This window comes from Rattus norvegicus, chromosome 5 (assembly GCF_036323735.1).
Source record: "Rattus norvegicus strain BN/NHsdMcwi chromosome 5, GRCr8, whole genome shotgun sequence".
In the NCBI taxonomy this organism is placed as follows: Eukaryota; Metazoa; Chordata; class Mammalia; order Rodentia; family Muridae; genus Rattus; species Rattus norvegicus.
The window spans coordinates 100,400,872-100,419,467 of record NC_086023.1 but is presented as its reverse complement, the minus strand read 5'-3'; the positions used below and the strand labels follow the sequence as shown (position 1 = coordinate 100,419,467).

General features: G+C 41.0%; 1 protein-coding gene across 2 annotated transcripts in view; it reads right to left on the bottom strand.

The window, feature by feature from the left end:
* The window catches only part of Lurap1l (leucine rich adaptor protein 1-like), a 52,559-nt gene extending 36,012 nt beyond the window's left edge, over positions 1-16,547 (bottom strand). The window contains exon 1 of one of the 2 annotated variants that reach the window (XM_063287940.1): positions 10,939-16,547. In XM_063287940.1, the coding sequence (XP_063144010.1) occupies positions 10,939-11,316 (378 nt within the window). In that variant the 5' untranslated portion in view covers positions 11,317-16,547. The remainder of the gene's footprint in view (positions 1-10,938) is intronic. The other variant, NM_001025022.1, reaches the window with a different exon arrangement.
* Between the last annotated feature and the right edge of the window lie 2,049 nt (positions 16,548-18,596).

Here is an 18,596-nt window from a genome sequence, read left to right as displayed (position 1 = left end):
ATTTTCAGGACCACAGTCTTCAGTAAACACTGATTGTAGCCAAATTAAAGAAAATTAAGTGGAGAGTTTTCAAGTTCGTTCTATCTATCTATCTATCTATCTATCTATCTATCTATCTATCCATCTATAATCCGCCAAGCGAGGCTGAATTTTACAAGCCACATGTAATATTGCTCACGAGAGAGCAGTCTTCCTAGTTTCACTGCCTCCTAAATCAGCAGCTAGAACACCAGGCAAACGGCCATTTATAGACACAATTCTAAGACACATACTGTATGGCAGATGTATACGATAACCACTGTACTGACAATAGAGCCCACAGATATTGCATTCATTATCTAATTGCAATTGTATAACCTGAAGAATGATGAAAGAGACACAGAAAAAAAGTGCTTTGATGGCTATAAATATGGAACATGTATGCATCTCAAAAAAAGATACCATTGTGCTACTATTGTGAATCATACTGTAAATATCTGCTTTGCAGGATCTCTGACACTTGACCCTGGTGGGGAAAGTGATGATTCATCTCTGGTCTCTGGTAGGCTTAGTGTTCTGTCACAAAACTTTCTAAGGACAAATCTGAATTCCATGGGAAAAAGGTAAGATATGTTAGTAATTGTTTCATTACTGCACAACAATATACACAGGAGAGGAAAAAAGACACCTCCCACCAAGAAGGCCTTGGGGAAATACTCATTAAATTCCTGAGAAGCACAGCAATATCATACTTGCTCTCTCTAGAGATTTAAGAATCATTTGTGGGCAGTGTGTGTGTGTGTGTGTGTATGTGTGTGTATGTGTGTGTGTTTGTGTGTGTTTGTGTGTGTATGTGTGTGTATGTGCGTGTGTTTGTGTGTGTATGTGTGTGTATGTGTATGTGTGTGTATGTGTATGTTTGTGTATGTGTGTGTGTGTTTGTGTGTGTATGTGTGTGTATGTGTATGTATGTGTATGTGTGTATGTGTGTGTATGTATGTGTATGTTTGTGTATGTGTGTGTGTGTGTGTGTGTGTGTTGTATAGAAAGAGGGAGAAGGAAGAGAGAGAATTGAACAAATATAAGGTTTAGAGGGTCCTGGGAAAGCACAATACATTGATTTAGGTCCTGGTTTTTTTGTTGTTGTTGTTTTTGTTTTTGTTTTTTTGCAACCTTTAATAAAAGTCTAAAATATTTCAAAACAAATGGGTTTTAAATGTCTGCCACATATTTCGAATTTTTCCTGTAGAGGATTTGAATTAAAAAGACTGATTATAGGCAGGAAAATTCCATGCAGTGGTGCTTCTCAGAAGGCAAAGCCTGATGTTTTGGGAAAGGCAGTATTTACACAGCTGTATACAGACAAAAATATCCAGATTCAAGTATACAGTTCCTGCTCTAGCGGCAACGCTAGATTATGTGGTGGCCATTTTAAATCTTCCCATTAATGTAGTTTCAAATGAACACACACAAATAGATTGATTCATCGAAACTCCTACCAATAGGCATCCCAGAGAGAAACTTCAAGAAGCGTAGTGTTTCTATTTCTACCCACTCATCTTACCCACGTGGATCTTGTTTATGTGAAGATCACCGCAAGTTTTCTGTTTTAAATACCTCAATATAATGTGTCCAAGCCACACTGTCCTCATAATATCCTGGTTCCAGACTGAACAGGTAGCCAAGGACAGTTCATACCCTAACGCTACCTAGCTCTCGTGTGCAACTGTCAAATTAAATCAAATTAAATGATTATTCCTTTTCAGCTAAAAGTGTACGAATTGCACCAGGCAATTGTTCTTTCCCTATGTGTACTAAATGACATGAGGTCTAACCTTTTTTGTGTCTCTGTTAAATTGTTTCTTTACCCTCAAACCTCAAAATCTCATACAGAGCAGGAGAAGATGGCAGAAGTAAGGTGTGAGTGCTTTCTGTGCACTCCCCTTCAGGCAGGGCTCTGTCAACATTCTTAGCCCCAGGGTTACTGAGATAGGCTGGATCCAAAGACCGAGTGACCAGGAACAAATTCTCCATCACTCTCTCAAAGCAGGAAGAAAATAGTTGTCTTATTTTTTATTTTATTTTATTTTATTTTATTTTTTTATTTTATTTTTACTTCTATTACCACAATCACAGAGAGCAAGAGGATGCTGCAGTCTCTGATCAAGAGCCCAGTTCCAAATGCCTGGGTTTGGCTGGTGGGCCTGCGTTCTTTGTTCTATTCTGGAAAAGTGCTGCTGGCACACTCCAAACATGAAAGCTGGAAATAGACAGAGGTATACTTTAGTTCACAGTGAGCTTGAAGGAAATGGCAAGGCCGTTGGGAGACACAGGCATCAAATTGCTTAGGCACAGCGATGTCCTAGGCTACACTCTAGCATAGCAGATAAAAGTGTGAGCCACTAACCAGGTCAGGATACAAGATCTAATGCTGCCACATCAGGAGTGGGGAATGATGCGACATCTACATAATTTTGTCAGACTTTAACTGCAAGGAAACCTTTTACCAGAGGCACATGAATGTCTTTCAAGCCATAACAGTATTTCACTATAGGACAATTTCTGTCAGTTCAGTCTTTACCTGCCTATAACTCAGTAAGTTTTACAGTGCGACTAAAACCACAGATCTAAAGGACAAAACCAAGTTATACTGAGAGCCCCATGTGTATTATCTCGGCGATGCAATTTATAGTCTCATTGTACGGGCAGAAGACTAAAGTATAGGTTCTCACTATGGCCTGAGTCACGTACAATCCTAAGAAGAGGAGTTCTGTACCCTTAATTATTTCTAATCCTCTGGTCTTGACAAGGATTATTTTTCTCTCTAAAAGCCTTTAAATTGTTTTCTGGGAGACGAATGTTTTTTCTCAACTCCTCTTGCCGGCAGTATTCCTGCTATCCTGAACTGCTGAGTAGACTGCTCTGTAAGTGCCTCAGAGTATTATCAACTCCATCAATGCCTCCTTTGCATGGACCAGATACGGCACAGTTTTATTTATACTGTTGGACTTTGGCTTTGCGGTCATTGGTTTGTGACAGTCTCTGGTTCTTCCCTCTTGGAGAAAGAAAGTATTTAATTTGTTTGATTATTATAATTATAAGTAGTAGTAGTAGTAGTAGTAGTAGTAGTAGTAGTAGTAGTAGTAGTCGTTGTCATCGTAGTAGGATTGGAGCCCACAGTCAAGAGACTTTGGATATTCTGAAGAAAATGAATATTTGTAAGGTTTCAATTTTTTAGTTTGTGAGACTTTTAAAGTTATACTATGATTTGTTTAAACTGTGATGTTAATATCATATCTTGAGAGTAATCAAGAAAGAAAAATTAAGATTCAATAGGGATGTGTTTGTCAGATTGACAACGGTTCGATTGGCTAAGTTTGTCTGTTGTCACTATGACACAAGCTGTAGTCATCTAGGAAGAAGAGTCGCTTCTATCAGAATAGCCTATAAGCCCAGGGCCACTTTCTTGATTAAGGATTAATGTGGAAGGACCCATCTCACTATGGGTTGTTCCAGCTCTGCATAGGTGGTTCTGAGTTACATAAAAAAGAAATATGTATTTGTGTGTATATGTATATGTTATGCATATGTATATGTATGCTATGACAGGCAACAACTCCCTTCCTCCCTAAGTTGCTGTTGATCATTGTATATTTTTACAGCAACAGAAAGTAGAGTAACATAGTGTATATTTATTCTACTGGTTCTGTTCCTCTAGAAAACCCTGACTAATATAACATGTATATATAAGTAATTTCTCTAGTCCATAGACTATATTAATAACATTAATATTAAATCAACAATACTATAGTAATAATGATGGCTCAAAATTTGATGAGCTATATATGATGTGTGTGTGTAAGTAGATGCATGAGTATGTGCATGAGTGTGGAGGTCAGAGGACAACCTCTGGTGTCATCCTTAAGAATGTCCCATGCTTTCTTTAAAGGAAGTTTCTCATTGTCCAGGAAATGGTGAAGTAAGCTACACTGGCTAGCCAAGGAGTCCCAGGGAGCCACTGTGTCTTTTGTCCCAGATCTGAGATTTCACTCATGCACCATATGCCAGGCGCTTTTACATGGGTTCTTGGGATTGAACTCAGGTCATGATCATGAGGCAAGCACTTTATAGAATGAGCGATTTCTTAGTACCGTTGGACTTTTAGTAATGACGCACAGTGATAAATGTACAGAAAAAGTAGACTTTCACACAACTCTATGGTTATTTCTGCAACAATGACAAGGATGGAATGAATAGGTTATGTTGGGGGTGCCTTTTATCTTATTAAAACAATAGCATCAACCTTATACAGGTTTCCCTCCCACAGCAAAGCATTGGTGACCATGCTTCCGGTGTGTGTATAATGCAGCGCATGGCCACTATCTTCTCTTTGCAAACACACCTGAAAGTGTATTGCTCTTGGCCTCTAATGTCGAACATAATCACAGCACGCTAGCTCTGCTTTGAAGCAACGTGTGTATGACAGATGATGGTTATCATAAATAAAAGAATCATGGAAAACTATTGATTGATTGAACTTAGAAAAATACCTGAATCATGAGCCTCTAAGAGTTATGAATATATCTGGGCATGATGGCACATACCTTTAACCCCAGCTCTCTGGAGGCAAAGTTTGGAGAATCTCTGTGAGTTCAAGGTTAGACTGTTCTTCACAGACAGTTAGTCTGCATAGGAAGAACCAGTTAGGGCTGCATAGGAAGATTCTATTCCGTTGGCCTAACAACCTATACATACTGGTATCAACTTGTTATAGATTCATCTGAAGCTCCAGTTCATATTCATTCATTCATATTCTCTCTCTCTCTCTCTCTCTCTCTCTCTCTCTCTCTCTCTCTCTCTCTCTCTCTCTCTGTGTGTGTGTGTGTGTGTGTGTGTGTGTGTGTGTGTGTGTGTGTGTGTGTGTTTGTGTAGGACAGAGATTAATGATCAATTTTGAGTGATTTTTTTTTTCTATTGGTCTTCACCAAATTTGGGGGATGGTTCCTGCACTGAACTTGGAGCTTACCAACTGAACTAGATTATGGGCCTATGGGGTTGTGAAGCTATATGGCTCCTCCTCTCTCTTCCCTACCCCATGCTGGGGTTACAGACTTTACTGCTGAGGCTTTAAATTCAGGTCCATAGTGTTGCTCAGAAAACACTTTATGCATTATGCCACCTTCCCGGCCCCTGCCTGAGTTTAAAAGCCCCTTCCAAAGTCTACCCAGGCCCTGGCAAACCAGAATGCTACCATTTGAATAGTAAAAGTGGAGGACTGAAAGAAAATTCAAGGGGCTGAGAGACAGCTCAGCTGGTAAAAGCACATACTGTCCTTGTAGTTTTTGTCCCCCATAAGCCACAGGATGGCTCCCAACTCTGTAACTTCAGTTCCAGTGAGTCCAGGAGACCCCGTGATTCCATCTCACATTAACAGATGGTCAGGGATTCCAAAGACTTTCACAGGAATCTTAATTCCATAGTTGTACCTTAAAAACTAAAGTCCCAAAGTGGGAAAACACCTTTTCAATGTGGCTCACTTAAATGGAAGATAAGAGGTATATTTTTATGTCGGCACAGAATAAATGCTCTGAGTTTAGAATTCTTTTTTTAAACAATGCAGCATGCTTCTGTTATGCAACCTGTATGGAGGAAATTCTTTTCTCCTAAAAAATGTTCTGAGGATGGGTGTGGTGGTGCATTCATTTAATTTGAGCACTTGAGGGACACAGGTAGTTGACTCTGTGAGTTTGAAGCCAGCCAGGGTTATCATATGCAGTGAGACCCGGTCTCCAAAAAAAAAAAAAAAAAAAAAAAAAAAAAAAAGGAGGAAGGAAGCTAGTTATGTTATTTATTGGGTCCGGGTCTGCAACATGGCTTAGCACATTTGATAACCTGAGTTAAGTCCCAGGACTTACATGGTAGGAAACCAATTCCTGAGTTGTCCTCGGTCTCTCTCACACAGGCATGCTCAGACAATAGTTTGTGGAAATGTAATGGTTTTCAAGTTCTCTGTTTATTGTCAATGAGCTTCTAGCAAAGTGACATTAGGGCTGCTGTCAATCCAAGACCCACTCGTTAGGAAAGTACGCCTCCTAAAAGATTACTTATTACATTAAGAATACTAACATTTCATGGGCAAAAAGACAGAAGCAGCTACTGCTGGGAACTAGCTGTCCTCCATGTCTTTATCCCTAGGTTAAACCCTTAATTAACATGATTGCCAGGATCACCTCATGAGTCAGAAGGGCTCATCCTCATGAGTCACATCCACAGCCAGGCTCCCCTGTCTCAAATGTAGCATCTGGGCGCCCGCTGACATGTTGGCTTGTAATCATTCTCTGGCCAAATTATATTCCTAGTTTATCTTTTCAACCATCTTGAGAACTCATTAAGGAAAATGCCTCCACTTCCCACCTTCTACCTAGAGGCAACCAAGTAATAAAAATCTCCCTGCCTATCTTGAAGTGTACCCAAAGCCAAGTGTGAAGCTAATAAAATTAAAACTTGCTTTTAAGGGAATTTCAAAGTTTTTTAATAACAAAAATAAAGAAGTCATTTAAAATAGGGAAGGGGTATAGTAAAAAATCAGTAAGAAAAGTATCCATAAAAGTCAAGCAGAAATCTATTTTCAAGATTTTTTCAAACATTTTAATTTGCGTTCTAGTATCATTTATGATTTTTTTCTTAAAAAAATTAGATTTATTTATTTTATGTTATGTTATTTGAGTGTTTTGCCTGCATGTATGTATGTGGGTACAGGGAACTGAACCAGGGCTCTCTGCAGAAGCAGCAAGTGCTCTTAACCACTGAGTCACCTCTTGAAATCATGTTTTCTCCCATATGTGTATGTGTGTCTAGTCCAAACTTCACTAAAGACAAAAGCTGACAACCAGTTGCAGTATGTGATGTGTTAGGGTAAGAAAGTCTAAGTCACAAACTTCGGAATTCTATGCTCACCGATATTAAAATCTGCAAACTATGGCTCCCAATGTGGAAATCAGGACACAGTGTTTTCATGTCTGCTTTCACAATGACTCCAGCCCACCTAAAGTTTGTAAAGGGTCTGCTCCTGAGAGACCCCTGACTGGGATCCACATGGTCCCTCCCACGGTCAGTGCCTCTCCTAGACCACAGCAGACTTTGACTCTCTAATACTGCTCTAGGAGGCAACACCAGGACTGTGCATTAGATCCCTTGTAAGTTCACACACACACACACACACACACACACACACACACACACACACACACACAAAATTACTGACTGATAAATGAGTTCACACTCACAACAGCACCTGCCACAAATCCCAAGGGCTTGTTTTGTGGGTTTCTTATCATTTTACGAGGAAGGTACTAAGATATCACAGATTTGCAAGAGCTAAACTACATTTTCTAAAAAGAAATTTCTGGAATACAGACCAGTGTGGGGGGAAAAATAGCACAGTACATAAAATCGGGTGCTATAAGTTCAAATGATAATTTTGTTCACTAATTGTGTGGCTTTAGTCTGCATTCTCAACCCAATTCTATGTCAAGACAGGTTTTTTTTTTTCAAGTGTGGATGAAAATACCTCCTTTGTTGTCGTCTAATCTTAGGTACAAATGATATGACATACATTAAAATGAGCTGAGAAGTAATAAACAAATCCGATTGTACAGATTTTGTTTTATCTTCTATATATTGCGCTGTGTTTTGTTTTGATTTTTTTTTGTTTTGTTTTTTTATGACAAGGTCTCACTGTGTAGGCCTGGCTGTCCCGGAATTCATAGAAACCTTCCTGCTTCTGTTTCCCAAGTGCTGCCACCACTCACAGGATTCTTGGGTAAATTTTGTATCAGAGGCCCAATACATACCTCTAGCTTCATAATAAATTTCACATGTAATTCTACATTTCTCTCTTGAATTAGCAAATTTCCTAATCTCTAAATTCAAAGTAAGAACCGTTTGCATTGAAAATTTTGTTTCTTTCCCCAAAACATCCTAAAATTACTTAGATTTGATGTCTTGTATCAAGTTATGCTTACAAATGTCCTTATCGATATTTTCCTTGCACATGGCACATTTGTACTATTAAGAAGGGTTTCAACACTAAGGAGTTTGGCCAGAAACAGCTTCCTATCCAACTTTAATGTCTTTACCCACCTTTCTGCCTTACAAACCACCTTCTGGATTTCTAAGAGCAATGACTACAGCATTTACAGACAAGGATAAAAGATGTTATCCGCAGAAGCAGAAACAGAGATGACTGAGGGCGGAAGGGATGCTTCAGAGGTGTTCGGTGGGAAATGTGCTTGCCTCACAAGCATGAGGGCCGGAGTTAGGATCCCTAGCTCCCACACCCATACCAAATGCATTCCTGCAATCCAGTGAACAAGCTGGCTAGCTAGACTAGACAGATGGGCGATGGATGCCTCAGTATGCGAGATGGAGACTGATGGAGGAGTGCACGTGATGTCAGCCTACACATGCACCTGTGCAGAGTTAAGATGAATATACCTCCCCTGCCTTCCAAGTGAAGCCAGTGTTGGAGAGATGGGCTCAATGGAGACTTTTATTAGAACACAGAGTTTATCCCAAAGCATCCACTGTGGCATACTTTTCTCTGAGTCTACAGACCTCACAGAGAATCCAATGGAGATTCATTCATTTATTGCTATTGTCTATTTGTCTTTTCAAAAATTAGAACCGGAGTGCTAGAGAAATGGTTGGACAGTTGTGACCACTTGTTTCTCCTTCAAAGGACCCGTGTTCAGTTCTAGCACCCACGTGGTAGCTCACAACTGTCGGTAATTCCAGTTCTGGTGTATATAACACTGTTTTCTGGCCTTTGAGGACACCAGGTTTGAATGCAGCATACAGACATTCATTCAGAGAAACCATTCACACACGTAAAGCAAAAATATTTTTAAGAAAACTGATACGCCATTATCATTATGAATAGGAAGACACAGCTGAAAGAATTTTTTGCCAACTTGGAAATTTTCATTAGGAAAAACAGATGTCTGGTAGGTATTCATGGTTGAAAATGACCAGTTCTCCTTATCCTACAGAATTCAATACTACAAATAAAAGCCGAAGTAGCATAAGAAATTGAAAGCTCTTCACGGACAAACTCATTGATTAAAAGGTTTTATATCGGAGTTGGGGATTTAGCTCAGTGGTAGAGCGCTTGTCTAGCAAGCGCAAGGCCCTGGGTTCGGTCCCCAGCTCCGAAAAGAAAAAAAAAAAGGTTTTATATCATTTTTATCATTTAGTTTATGAGGCGGGCAGGTGCACGTGACACCGCGGTGCTTGTGTAGAAGTCAGAGAGCAGTTGTGGGAGCCGGTTCTCCCTGGGAATCCTGGGTATCAAGCTCAGGTCATCAGACTTAGGAGCCGGCATCTTTACATCCTCCGAGACCAGTGGTTCCCAACCTTTCTAATGCATCGAACTTCATGCCGCGGTGGCCCTGAACCATAAAATTATTTCATTGCTACTTCATAACTGTAACTTTGTGACTTTATTAGTTTTAGCATAAATATCTAATATGCAAGATATCTGATACGTGACCTCAGATGGGGTCTAGACCCACAGGTTGAGAACCACGGCCTAGACCAGTAGTGACTTTGAACTTGGGAGATGTTTTAGACGCTTGGAGTCTAAGCAATGTCACCTCCTTTGTTTTTTTTTTTTAATTGCATATTTCAGAGCTCATTGCTTACTAAGATATGGCAACTATGTAACATTTGTAGTGATTAATATATATAACATGTATATGTGTATTTAGGCAGTGAAATATGAATAGTAATAAAAATAATTTGCAATGCACATAGTATATATCCACATATAATATTCAGTTGCACGTAGAAATATATACATATATTTCAATATCTGGAACCTTTTCGAATGGTAAGCAAGTACTGAAGACAGGAAGTCTTCAAGTAGACCATGTTTGGAGATCTAGTGAGGGTCTTTAGAGTAATATTCGATAGTGTTTTAGTAGGTCATGATCTCTGAAGACTTTTTTCTTCGAATTTATGACGGGGGGTCTCCCTATCACAGAAAATAAGAACGGAAGGAAACTTAGATGGGAACCCCCACAGACTACTTTTGTAGAAAGCCCTTCTCACCCCACCCTGGGAGACTGAGAGCCTCTGTTGAAATTTTCCTCCTCTCCAAGTTATTAGAAAATGCTATTGGTTTGTGGCCATTGGGTTCAAAAAGCTTAGAAAGATAATTTCCTCCAATAAGCTCATCATTGTAAAGATCACAGACTGAGATCTGTAGAGGCCAAGACTCGCCCAAGAGCTCAAGGCAAATGAATAAATGCCTTAGTCTAAGGACATCCGGAAGAACAGAACGAGTCTTAGACCTACTTGACCCATTGTCCTAATCCGAGGTTAACAGAAATGGTAGAGAAAACAAGTGCTGACTGAAGACTAGAGGAAAGGGTAGGAGGCAGTCATTAGCGAATCCCTGGGCTCAGGGTCACCTGCTCTCCGGGATCAAAACAGTGAAACAAGCCATTCAGTGGCACATCAAGGGCGAGGAGCCATTGTTTTCAGAACCAGCTGTGGCGAATCTACTCAACAGTGGCCTTGGGACAGCTGCAGCTGCTGCAAAAAGGGGAGGGTGGAGGAGAGCAAACTACCGAGGCAGGCTGCAAGGACCCCGCCGCGCCACCTCTCGGCCAGCTGGGAGGCATTTCAGCGCTAAGTGCATTGGACTAAACCACCCTTTGAACCAAGGCAAAACATAAACCGCTCACAGCAGGCCCAGACCCGCGCAGTTAACTGCGGGCCTTCAGCTGGCTAGAGCGGGAGAATCTGGGGCTGGCAGCTGCAGAGTGGTGCGCAGTGAGTAGTATTATCAGAAAGTAGAGCGGAGCCGACTGAGCTGCCAGGGTACCCCGTGACCGAGCAAAGTCCTCAGGGTTCAAGCCTAGCTGTAGCCGAGTCTAGAGGCGCGCTCCCGCTCACCTCCTCCTGGCTTCTCCCCCGCTCCTGGCCGGCCTCTCGGGTCCCAGGCCCCGGGTCCCCAGGTCGCCTCTGACGCATCACACTCACCATCTCCTGCCTGAGGATGTGCAGTTTGGTCTCTAGCCTCTCCAGGGCGCTGGGGTGGCTACGTCGTGGGGAGCCGGAGGCAGGGGAGGATGAAGACGAGGAGGACACGGAGGGCGCGAAGCTGCTGCAGCTACTGCTGCTGCTGCAGCTCCCACCAACCCCGCTGGGGTCCGCAGCCCCTTCCCGGGGCGCCGGCTCCTCCCCGCGCAGCGAGCGCGCTAGGCTCTCGGGCACTTTGCGCCCCAGCTTCAGCTCGATGTCTCTGAGATCTGGCAGCGGACCGTCTTCCATGACTCTTTGCGAGGGGCGACACTGACAGTAAAGGCAGAGGGCGCGAGGAGGCGGCGGCCTGGCGGGCTCTAGAGCTCAGCACTGGGCTCCCCGGGCCCGGCCTGGGTCCCCGTAGGCGCCCGTGCGCTCCATGCCCCGGGCGCAGTCGGCAGATCTGCACCCGGCCGCAGTTTCAGGCTCTGCTGCTCCGCAGCTAGCAAGATTAGCCAGATCGCTTCATTCCTTCCTTTCTGGCCACTCCACCGCCAAGTCGAGTTAATTGATACTGCAGAGAAGGGCAAAAGCTAGTACGTTATAGCGAGAGACCGGAGAGGGAAATGGAACCTGCTCGATGGGGGAAAATTCCCATTTCAAACTGTCCATTCACGTCCCTGCGCCGTTCACGGTGCCCATCTGGTATTACACCACACAGAATAACGATGTGGCCACACTGCCGGGTCGTTTCATTTTCCAGCCATATGTCGCCAAAGATCAGGCTATCTTGAACGGTCAGAAAATAAAAATCTCTGATCAATGAAAGAAGTGGGTTCTTCGTGTGGGTATGCGGTGTAGACGAATTAAAAAAAATAATAAAAAAAAAAAAAAAGACACGCTTAGCTTAGCAGGGGTTCAGGGGCTTCCTGGTTGCTGCAGCAGTGTCCTTTCCTTTTAGGCTGTCTCATCCAAGTCATTGTGTTCCTCAGAGCCTCGGAAACTTTAAACTCGGCTGGCAGGTGGACCAAAGCAGAGCCAACCCTTGTACCGTATGTCACAGACAAGAAGAGCAGCAAGATTTCCAATCCTAAAGCTAAGAAACTGACACACAAGTTCTGCCTCAGCTGAGCATATCTATATTAGGTTACTAAGTTAAACGTTTTCCCTGCTAAAGTACTCTGACAACTACAACCTGTAGAACACATTTTTAACATTAGAGGCAGAAGAATGGCTAAATTTGATGTCGTTTTCTATCCCACAACTTAATAAAGCCAGTAAACATAGCATTAGAAATCTTACCCAATAACTCCCCAAAGAACGGAGAAATTCAATCAATAAATAGTTAAGTGAAAATGTACAATGAGATATAATTGCCTTACCAATATTCCAGTATATTACCCTAATCAGAAATGAAGAATAGAATAGCCAGAGTACATATATATATATGAATATATATATGAATATATATATGAGTATATATATATGAATACTGAGGGGACAGGGGAATTTTAAATTGAGAAAATTGCTGAATCCTTTCTCTTTAATTATAGAAGAAAACTCTGAGAATAACTAGTGAAATCATACTTGTTTTCTTTGATAATTTACCTATAATTTGTCACTATTTAGGAAGAACCACAACTTTTTAAACTATTAATCTGGACTACTTCTACCAAGTAAATTAGCATAAAGTACATAGATTATAAGATTGTTTGAACATCATATTTGTGTCAGTGAGAGTTGAGAGTAGTATTTTTCAACACACTAAACTATAATTTTTGGCTTCCATTGAAGTATTTCCAAGTTGATCCTTTTTTTTTTTCTGGAACCGGTAGAGGTTGTGTCCTTGTTCTTCTGGCCTCCCTTCCCATTCAGCTTTTCCATTCCAAACAACAGATAACTGGAGTTTGGAGTTTGTTTATGTCATTTTCTCATCTAAGAAACCTTAAAAGGAGAAAAAGCATAGACCTTCTGAGTGAAATATCTCCTGTCAGAGAAAACATTGCTGAAATTGTCTTGTCAACAAGCCAGACCTTTGCATGTGTTAACTGTTTTTTAAATGAAAAAAAAAAAAGAAAGAAAGAAAAGAAATGTTGTAAGTTAGGTGGCTCATTTCACAGTCAAAACTACCATTTATGGAATAATCTAAGGAGAACCAAATTAAATCTCAGCTCTGCCATAAAACGGCATGTATGGTTTTAAAGCTGGCCCGCCACAAGCTCCTTGCATGAGGATTGCACTGTGGCCTGTAATTATGGACGCTTCTCATTTGAGTCACGGGCAGCTTTTTATTATAAACTGTACAAAGTCCAACACAGAGCTGAATGCAAAGCAAACCTCATGTGTTCGATCTCTAGTTTGATCTTTGTTCAACAAGTCGTTGTTGAGTTATCCTCACCAGAGTGCCTATCTATAACTAAGACAGTAGTTGACCTTATAATAAAAAGTGTATTATAGGTGGGCGGTGGTGGTGCATGCCTTAAATCCCAGCAATCTGGACACAGAGGCAGTCAGATCTCTGAGTTGGAGACCAACCTGGTCTCCAGAGCAAGTTCCAGGAGAGCCAGGGCTACACTGAGAAATCCTGTTTGGAAACAAACAATCAAACAAGTGTATGGTATATAGTTATCGTTTGGTTCTGGTGAAATGTAAAACACATTTAAACATTTAAAGAAAAGGTTAGTTATGCTAAGTTTTAAAAGTGTTCTTTATGATGCCTTATGATATATTTGTTTAAAATAGAAATGTTTTGAGCAGCCGGTTTGGGGAACAACTTAGAATTACAATTCTTCTAGGCCTATAATAGAGTATGGCTATACTATGCTCTACTATGATGATATTTCTCATTCCAAATTTCTGAAAATTGGATTTTTTTTTGTAACAGTTTTCATCTTGAGCACAGTGTCTGTTAAAGATTTACCTATGAGGAAAGTGTGAGAGGGTTGGCCAGTAGCTTATCCCTTGATGTGGGAAACTAGACATAAGCTGCCACTGTGAGCTCTGGATGGGCAGTGGTCAGGGAATAGTATTCTCAGCAGTGCAAGAAGGAAACCAGGGAGAAGAAAACAAAGATGGACACACCCTGGCTGCACGCTTTTAACAGCTCCCTGCCCGTTCCTACTCATCCAGCTCAGTGCTTGCCGGTGCACGGGGTGTTTACTCAGGCCTAATGTACTGAAACACAGAACTGTAAAAGCACGAGGTTTGTGTGTGGCCGGTTTTATGCTTTAGTAGGTGATGGGTCTGGGTGCTGCATTAGTTCTGCCTTACATTAGTCTTTCTAATTTATTAAAATGCATGTGCAAATACGAATGGATGTTAAAGTGTGGAGAACAGAAACTGAACTTCCTCCACCATTGGATTGTGTTCACAGAGAAGAATAGAGGCCTCTTATTTATTATAGAGAAATCCCTGTTGGGTTGATTAAATAGGAGCATTTTGGGACTCCGATGACACAAGCTCAAAGAATGCACTGGTCACAGCAAACTGAGGTGAGACATACCTCTTCCCATTCCTCGATAAGAATACTACTTCCTGGTCAGAATGGGTGGTGAGGGGCTTGGTGAGGAGAGAACCTCAGAGCAACAAACTCAGGCAGGACTTGACCCGGTCTGTAGCAGCACTCGTCACTTAATCTGCTGCTAGCATTTTGATTAAATAAGAACGCCCTACAACCTTTGGTCTGGCACTGCCTGAAAGTCTGCCCAATTCCCAGCTCCTACTGGCACTGAGTTCAATGACTCAGGCAGTCTCTACCTGAAACTCCACTCTATAGTGCAAAAGAAAATCAGGCTGCCAGCAGGGTCAAACTACCCTTAAGCGTTTTAGGAAGTGACCATTTAATAGGTGTGTTCTTTGCATCTTTTATTTAAAAGCGTAGAGTTGCTGTGGGTGTAAATATTTGTGTTCAGCTTATAGGCGGAACAAGGAAGGCATCATAGCAAAGCTAAAGAATGTTGACCTTACCTATATATAGGAGAATTATATACCTAGGAAAGCCACTAAAGTTTTATCTGGCCCATTTAAACACCATTAAATGGCCTAATGATTTTGTTGCTGGTTTAGATCTGTTTACCTAGCAACATCATTTAGTTTACTACCAACGTGAGCAAGTTGTGCCTGTGATGGCTGTATAACTATTGTCATTTATCACCTATCTATTACTTTCCTATTTATGTTTTACCTTCTGTACATCTGAAATGTTTCTCTCTAAAGAGTACAGTGCCTTTAAAGAGTGCTCTTGGAAATCTAATTAATATTTATAATCAGAGCTAGCCACTTCCTGCAGAGATTTAGCATATAATGCTAAAAGTAGGTCACTAGCATCTAAGTCTCCCTTATCCCCACTCTGCAATCCCTGTCAAATCCCTCTCTGCCTTCATCGCTTGGACCAGTGCCTGATTTTCTCTCTCGTGCTTTGCTCAGCTTTTTGTTTTCAAACTGGACTCAGAGAAATCTTGGTACTTTCCTCGGTAGCCATCCCAGTACGATTTAGAGGACGACAATTTTGACTCTGTTTTGGTAAATGTTTACAACAAGCACTGTGCAAATATGCAAGCAACTGATTTGTAACGTTCTACAGTGGAATAAATACTTCCTTATATCAGTCTGATTCTGAGTTGGGGAAGGATATCCACAAATAGAGGTCAATATAGTATTGCCACTGCACAGGTCAGATCGCTGTAAATGACTGTGCTATTTATGTAAATAATAATAGCAAATTACTCATGTAAATAAATATATCCCAGAACATAGAACAGCCAAATGTCAAAAATTAGGAAATGATAATGACATTTGAGGGTTTATTGTATTTGTTTTCATTTACCTAACCAAAATTTTACACAACGTAAGTTTTAAATAGTAGGAATGTTCAGCAGAGTGTTTGCAAAAATTCCTGGAAATTTAACAGTAATCTCTTGCAAACTGGTTTGGGCTGACTCCTGGACACTTCTGTTTTTATAATTGCTGAAGGGAAATCACTGAAGTGATGTGAAGTCCAGGTGTCAGCAATACTGTGACTGGAGAAACCTGTGACACTTGAGAAAGCTCAGGAAATCAATCGCTTGTGTTGGTTTCCTTGGACTGCCATAAAATCACACAGAGTGGCTAGCTGAAAACAATAACAATTTATAATTTCAAAGTTGTATAAGCTAAAGGTCTCAAGCAACGGTCGAGTGTCCAGTGTGTCCCCTGGGTTGTGTTAGCACAGCTATGGCCACCGCCTTCATATTTGTTCCTCCTTTCTTCTGTGTACATATTTCAAATCATTTCTTCTTTTAAGGACACCATATTGGATCACAGCCCCATTCACCATATCCCAGTGTATCTTACATTAGTGAATTGTAACTGAAACCATCCCGTTCCTCCCTAATCTCTCACTCTGAACACCACAGCTGAAAATTAGCCTTCATTGGCGTGTGTGATTTTTAAAGCGTTTGTGATTCAGTGAGAATATTTTCATGATCATAGGAAGGCATACAGAGTATTTGTATCTTATGTTAAGTACTATAATTATGTTCTCAGAATAATAAAGCAATGGCTACTGGTCATTATGTCTATTAAATTTGTCATTTTATTTAAAATTTATCATTATGTCATATCCCATTTGGGGACATGTGTTGTAGTGAGGGTTTTACCTATATGAATCAGCGACAACCTTTCTTTTTTTTGTACCAGGAAAATATTTTAACTCAGAAAAGCAAAAATTGTGATAAATTGGGAGAACGTAGAAAAGTACTAGACAGAAGCAGTTACATCCAGAGCATAGGAGTTACACTCAACCCCTACAGGGTTTTACTGTTTAATGCTCCAAGCAATCTAGAAAACAAATACCATTGACCCTCCTATGTAAAGAAACATTTTAAACTACAAAGGATGAAAAACTCAGTGTTTGACTTGTGGCAAGGAAGGAGGCTAGAACCGCTCCTAAATTGTATTCTATTACCAACTTCATGTTATTTTCTGTGTTTTGGGTTTTTGTTTGCTTGTTTGTTTGTTTTTAATATGTAAAAGTATTTTTCCTGAAATATATACAACTTGTATGCCTGTTGCCTTCAGAGGTCAAGAAGGAATATTGGGTCCCCTGGAACTGGAGTTACAAATGGTTCAATTCCCACTCTGGGAATTGAACCCAGGTCCTCTGGAAGAGCAGCTGAGACGTCTTGGCAGCCCCATAGACAGTTTTCTTCACCTTTAGATGATCTTTAGTCCTAATATAGAACATGTAAAGCAGGCTGGACAAGATGGAGCGCACCTTTAATCGCAGCACGTGGCAGACAGAAGCAGGCATATTTCTGTGAGTATGAGATCAGTATGCTTTACCTGGTGAGTTTCAGGCCAGCCAGGGATACATAGAGAGAGCCTGTCTCTAAACAACGAAAACAAAATTACAAACAAACAATAATAACAAAGGCAGAATTACTAAGTGATTCCACTTCTGCTCTACATATTAGGGGGAGTGTATTTTTTTAAATGTATTTATTTATTATATATATGTAAGCTGTAGTTGTCTTCAAACACACCAGAAGAGAGCATCAGATCTCATTACAGATGGTTGTGAGCCACCATGTGGTTGCAGGGTTGGTGCTCTAAACCACTGAGCCATCTCTCCAGCCCTTTGGGGGAATATATTACAGTAAGGCTTTAACTCGGGGCCTCATAAAATTAAGGTAAGTACTTTTACCACTGAACATATATTTTTAAATTTTTTCATGTCCTTTTCTTTATTTTTCTTCTCTTCCTTTCTTCTTTCCTTCCTTCCTCCCCCTTCTCCCCAAGACAATCTCACTATATAGTCTTGGCTGGCTTGGATCTTTCTATGTACACCAGGCTAGCCTTAAACTCAGAAGAGATCCACCTGCCTCTTCCTCCAAAGTGCTGGGATTAAAGGTATGTGGCATCATGCCCAGATGAACATACACTTTTAAGAAATCAAAATATAGGGGCTGGGGATTTAGCTCAGTGGTAGAGTGCTTACCTAGGAAGCGCAAGGCCCTGGGTTCGGTCCCCAGCTCTGAAAAAAAGAACCAAAAAAAAAAAAAAAAAAAAAAAGAAATCAAAATATAAAAATATAAATTATTTTTTTTCTGATGAATCAGGAGAGTTCATACACTTGCTGAAACAGAGCTCAAAAATGTAAGAGACAGAAGAAATAAAAATGGGAAACTAACTGGGGCTCTTGCATAAGAATCCTGTTCAGTGAAAGGAACGGGACGTGGGAAGGCAGATCCCAATTCCTATGAACTCTCACACCCTTGGAAGGACAAGGCCTACAACACCTGATGCCAGATCCTCATTTGGAGAACGTAGGTCTGGGTAGACATGACAGTTAGTGATTTGGCTCACAAGTGATGGTCCCAAGGGAATTATGGAGGTGTGAAACAAAGTGTTTGTGAAAGAGTGTCCCAGTGAAAACATGTGCACCTAGTCCGTCCTGGGTCATGGGATTGTGACCTTACAGCCAGAGAGACCGCACCTATGTGAAGAAGCAAATGCTAGGAGTGTGGGCAATTTGTCAAGGAGAAAATGTCAAGGCACCCTGACATTCCACAAGATGAAAGGCAACTACAAGGCCATGGCTCAGTCCCGCC